Consider the following 5605-nt stretch of genomic DNA (forward strand, 5'->3'; position numbering starts at 1 on the left):
AGTAGGCAAAATTAAGGGTTATGGCAGGCCATAGGTTCTCTAGAGATTAAAAAAAATCTCATTTCTTTAGTCTTTGTGAGGACACTTGGATGAAATTACGTGCACATCAAGACCAAGTAGTTAGGGGTTTCAAAATCAGTGTACCTTGCAACATTCAAAATGACAAATATTAAAGCAAATGCTCGTCATTCACAGGGACTGCCTACAACAGATCTACTTGGACAATGTAGATGTTTGCACTTATTGAAGGTAAAAAGAGTGACAGACGATTTTAAATAAGATACATAAAATACACTTGACGATGTTAATGTAGCCTACACAGACGAGATTGTCAAAGAACCTAATCAACATATATGACAAAGAAACTGAAGACTTTAACTAAACAGAAGCAAGCCAAGATCCTTCAAAGAATAGAAAGAGAATAATTCATCATCTATAGAGTAGTTTTTCTAGTGCTTTCGATAGTTTTCTTTTGCCTTGTCATCCTTTATAGCCTTACTATTTATCTTGTTCTGGTTACTAACAGATCCCTCCTGAGCACTGCACATTTGAGACTTCAACTTGAACCCAAACTTCTTGGATACATTTCCCCAAGTGCTTGATCCCTTTGATCGACCCAAGTTCTCGATCTCCTGCCTCATGTTTGAGCACTCCTTCTCAAGCTCTGACACCCGTACCCTCATGCTATCCATCCCCACCTTCAACACCTGATTTTCTCTCACAGCAGTAGCCCAGCCCCCCTCATTTGGTCCCACCGTGCCACTTCTCAACTGCCTTGACCCCCCATCAAGGTTTTCGGACACTAGGAAGCATCCTGCAATGGATGTTCTCAACTGCAGCTGTTCGAAGAAGAGTACTTGTACTATAATCCTTAAAGGGAGTCGTTCATTCTGTGCAGCATGTGTACAAGCTTCCAAGGAGAGCTTCTGGCAATCCATAAGCCTGCAGAGTTGTTCTCTATCGGACTCTCCCAACCATGGATGTGACTGCATAAACAAAAGAATAATCAAAGATTTACAATCTCCACCTCACTTTGTGGGACTACACTGGGTATGTTGTTGTAAAAGATTTACAATATGAAATGAAAGATCTGAATGCCCCCACCCACCCCCCCACCCCAACCCCACACACACACCCGCACTGGTGACGAGGTATTCACTCACTAGACTTCTGCACCCAACTAGACATGCCCATACAAGCAAGCCACTTGAATCTAAGGCTTCTTGGATCAAGCTTAAATAGGATCTCAAAATTAAGTGCAGATTTCAGTAATCATAGCATAGTGACAACATTTACTTCAGAGTACACATTGCAATTATCATAAGTTGAAAAAGAATAGCAAACTAAATTTACCTTGAGATAAATGTCAATTGCACGATAAAGGCCATCATCCAAGGGCCTTGCGTATTCAGGAACAGAAGCAGCAAGAGTCTGAAACTTGGGAAGCTTCAAGTTAACATCTGGGGCAACCTCAGCAAGATATCCATCGATTAGTTTTGCCACCATAGTGATTGGTGTCAGAGATGGTGAACCAATTAATTGCTCATCATCAATGGAACAGGGTGATTCACCACCAGTTCCTTGATCCATGGCTAAGAAGTGCTCAAGAATTCTCTGTACACAGTCAACATTATAAAGCGACTCCATCGAGTAAGAGAAATTAGGCATTAAGAGATCTTCTAGAGTGGCCTGATCAAGCTGCATTCCTATCCTTTTCTCCAAGTTTGATATGCAAGAGGGACTGGCTCGAAGAATCAAGGCTGTTTTCAGTAGGCCAAAGAGGAATTTAGTTGGAACTACGCCTTTTTGCATGGGAAGCAAATTATCCACCTCTTCAAGTAAAAGTTTCTGATCTTCTTCCGATAGCGAAGAACCTAAACCAACTGGCGCAAGTCGGTTAGTGGACTCAGAAGAGGTATGCCGCCTGTTTAGCCCAGGCAAGTACTTTTTAGCATAATAACTGAGGGAACCAGCAACAATTTCCTGTTTGACTCCTTGAGATTCCATAGCAGAAATTAGCTTCTTATAAAGAGGTAAACTTAAAGTTGATGCATCCTCATACCACCAATCTGAACTTGAATGTTTTGGCCTAGCTCCAGTGCTTATTCCATTCCATAGGATACTCCCTCCAGGACTCTGCAAGGGGCCAACGTGCTCCATCACAGGCCAACCAAACAGGTTGGGATCAGTACATGCCTTCACAGCTAATGAATCAATGCACCTTTTTGTAATTTTGAGTTCTTCAGCATATGGAAGAACATCATCACAGGTTTGGAGTGCTTTCAAAGAGTCTTTCCAGCTACGGAGAACTACCTGATTAAGAAAAACCTCAGTCTGTGATATCAGATTCCTCTCCCCATATTCTTCAGTCATATCAAAATGCTCTGCGGCACATCGAAGGTATACAGCATTTGCTGCTGTAAGCTCTAGCTTAACCCCATAACAAAATTTAGCTACAAGTTCAAATGTTTTAGCACCACCAGGGATGTCAGTGAGTTCAATAACACAGCCATCTTCTCCTTCAAATGCTTCTGCAATCCGTTTTTCCATAACCCCACTTCTAGAAAGCAATGGGAACTGCAATTATTCGTTCAAAAACATTAAAAATGAGAAAAATCTAAACGTTGAATATCTTCCTTGCAATCAAATTTTAAATTAGATCTAACAAGCTTTAAGGAACTACATACAAGCAAACTAATGTGAAATTGTGCTTGGGAACGATTTACAGTGTTTTTCCAAATGGACATGTTTGTCTTGGAAGTTGGAACATTACCATTGGTTGAAAGCATAAAAGCTATCTTGAAGAGACTAAAGTAGAGAGCAAAAGATAAGGTGAAAAAGTACGTCACTTCTGCCTAATTTCATCAAATGTAGAAGTAAAAAGCATCGCAGAGGTACCAAAAAGAAACGATGAAGAAAGAATAATTGTTCTTTTTTCTTACAGAAGACAGTTAACAAGCATGAATAAGGTGTACTTAAGCAACCCAAGAGCTACGAGAACTGTTAACAGCAGAAATCTATCACAAACGGAAGGACATTTGAAAAGAGTATTTCACAAAACATCCTTCATATGCAGAAGAAAGAAAAGTGCCAATACGGCAGTTGTCCAGTTGATCTATACCTCACTAGATCAGTCAATTCTTGCAGAGAACTTTACCTTGTGGAGATAGAAAGTCATTTCCCCAACTTCAACAACAATGTCACTTGGGAGGCCAGTTGTGCAGAACCTACAAACATACCAACAAAAGGCAAGTTGTAAAATTTGAAAAGTAATCTACTACCTGAAGCCCTGACCATGCCAAGGCAAATACTTACCAGCCTGTAATTGTGTGAATCAAAGAATATAAGGGAAGAAGATCTTGATACCTACAGCTCATTGTCTAATTATGTAGGCTTCTTAGGGGCTACATGGTTGGTATGCAACACACTTTTGTGTTTGATGGAAAAAACTCTAATCTAACTTAAATGCGTTGGCTAATACAATGATACTTGTGGTCAAAAGGATTTGAGTAAACCATAGGGTGCTTTTTCTTGTTTTCCGTCCGATTACCAGTTTTTATTTGTTCCCCCCGGGGCAGTTACTGTTTGATGTTCTTCCTTAGGTCGGTAAAATTTCAATAGGTTTAACAACAGATGTACATATATTTTCACAATAAAAACCCCCAATTACAGGTTAGAAGCAGCTACTCAGATTTCAAAGCATGTTGAAAAAATGCTTAGAAAGTAGACTAAACAAAATGGTTAGAGAAAGCAGAAAGAGTACCAGGCCTGCCCTTTTCTTTGGAATGCATCTGTTTTGGATCCCAACTTCATACATGCCATATCTCCTCAGAATGAAAATTGTTAGAAACCAGACCCCTTAATTCATCCACATACTTACTTGAGCTGCTTCACCAACAACAAACTTGTTCAAAAGCAGCAAATTACGCACTTCACAAATCTTGTTCCTTTCTTCTCTATATGTTGTTGAAAATCTCAGTTAAGAAACGAGAAAAAATAACTAGTCTTTCCCAAATCAGACAATAAATCTAGGTCAACTCCCCCAATTCCAACCCACTAAATAAATTTCCAGTTGTTCTGACATAACCCACTAGAAGATTCCAACACTGCAAAACCCTTAAAAGTAGCTGTACTCCCTCCCATTCATATTAAGCTATTTTCGAGAGATTGTTTAAAATAATTAAATTATTTAAAATTTAAGATTGATATTTAAAATATTTTTTATATTTTTTTTATTTATTGAAATTTTATATTTTTTAGGAGATAAATCACATTATTTATAAAGTTATATTTATGATTTTATAAATAACGATAGCAAAAAGTATAATTCAAATTATATATTTCTAAATTTTTTTTATATATGTGTATTGTATTCACTTAATATAAAAGGGAGTGAGTAATAACGAGAGAGAGAGAGAGAGGGGGGAGTATTTAAAGGAGCAATTTCATAGTATAATCTATCTATTCCGCATTTATGTTTTTAATTAAAGCATCATGGAAATGCAAGAAAATCTCAGCATTGCTAATTAAAGATATTTGGTGGCTTTGAATCACAAAAACTAATTAGTGTCATAAATGGGGTCTCTTTTGCTTAAAATACACTCATTTGCTTTTTCTCAAACCTTAATTAATCTCATTCTCTGTCATTTTACTTGTTGAAAGTCACACCTATCTGTTTGTCCAGCTAGGCCACGTGATGCCTGCATATGCTCTAATTATGATAAAATTTTCGAAAAATGAAAAGAGTGCTTGCTTAAACGTGCAGGTGCAGCATTTTAATAAATTCAAATAATTAAATTGAAATTCTTTCAGTAATTTCAAACTCCAAATGATGGTAACATTGTAGCTGGTCAATAAACAATGTGTTTTCATTCTCTCATTTTTTTTTCTAACAAGAACAATATGAAAATGATTTATTTATTTATTTATTTATTTATTTATGGGGGGGGAGGGAATTTACAGAAAACTTAAAGTTTATAAAGAAGAAAATTTGAACATAATAATCATTTGATATTATAGAAATAGAATGGTTCGACTCAACTATATATTATATATGTCACAATGGATGATCTGTCTCAATTTTGTGCAAAGAATTCACCTCACACGTATTCATGTGAAGCTATGAATATTCATCCATCCCTCTAAAGCAGGTTTTAATCACATATTGCTTAAAAAGGCCAACATATGAGTTGCCATTTATATCTTTCACATAAATAAATGAGGAGCTTTAGGTAGCTCAAAGAGTCATATAAACATGGAGTGAATTTTCGGAGTGGTCATTCATTTATGTTTATAATTGCCTATTAAAATCACGTTTGTTCTTTTAGAGGATTAGAATATCACTCAACTCAACTATCACTCTTTTTCCCCATACTATACTAAACACCACAAAACTTAATTTTTTTTTAATTGGCCTATCATGTCGCATTAAAACTCTATTTTTTTTAATTATAAATTCATTTAACTCATAAAATCTAGCTAATCCATTATTCATTTTGGATTAAACTAATTGAGATCAAGTCACAAATCAAACATTCATAAGGAGGTCCTTCATAAAAATGTTGAAGACTTTTTTTTATAATGTAAAATAAATTTCATATTTGCA

General features: G+C 36.3%; 1 protein-coding gene across 1 annotated transcript; it reads right to left on the reverse strand.

Moving 5' to 3' along the window:
- Positions 1-217: 217 nt before the first annotated feature.
- LOC129873321 (BTB/POZ domain-containing protein At1g30440) lies at positions 218-4128 on the reverse strand. Its single transcript, XM_055948395.1, has 4 exons — positions 3764-4128; positions 3158-3227; positions 1354-2577; positions 218-986 (listed from the first exon to the last, which is right to left on the reverse strand). The coding sequence occupies exons 1-4, from the start codon at positions 3820-3822 to the stop codon at positions 450-452; spliced, it is 1890 nt and encodes a 629-aa protein (XP_055804370.1). The 5' UTR covers positions 3823-4128; the 3' UTR covers positions 218-449.
- Positions 4129-5605: the final 1477 nt, after the last annotated feature.

The sequence above is a fragment of the Solanum dulcamara genome, chromosome 11 (genome assembly GCF_947179165.1).
Source record: "Solanum dulcamara chromosome 11, daSolDulc1.2, whole genome shotgun sequence".
NCBI lineage: Eukaryota > Viridiplantae > Streptophyta > Magnoliopsida > Solanales > Solanaceae > Solanum > Solanum dulcamara.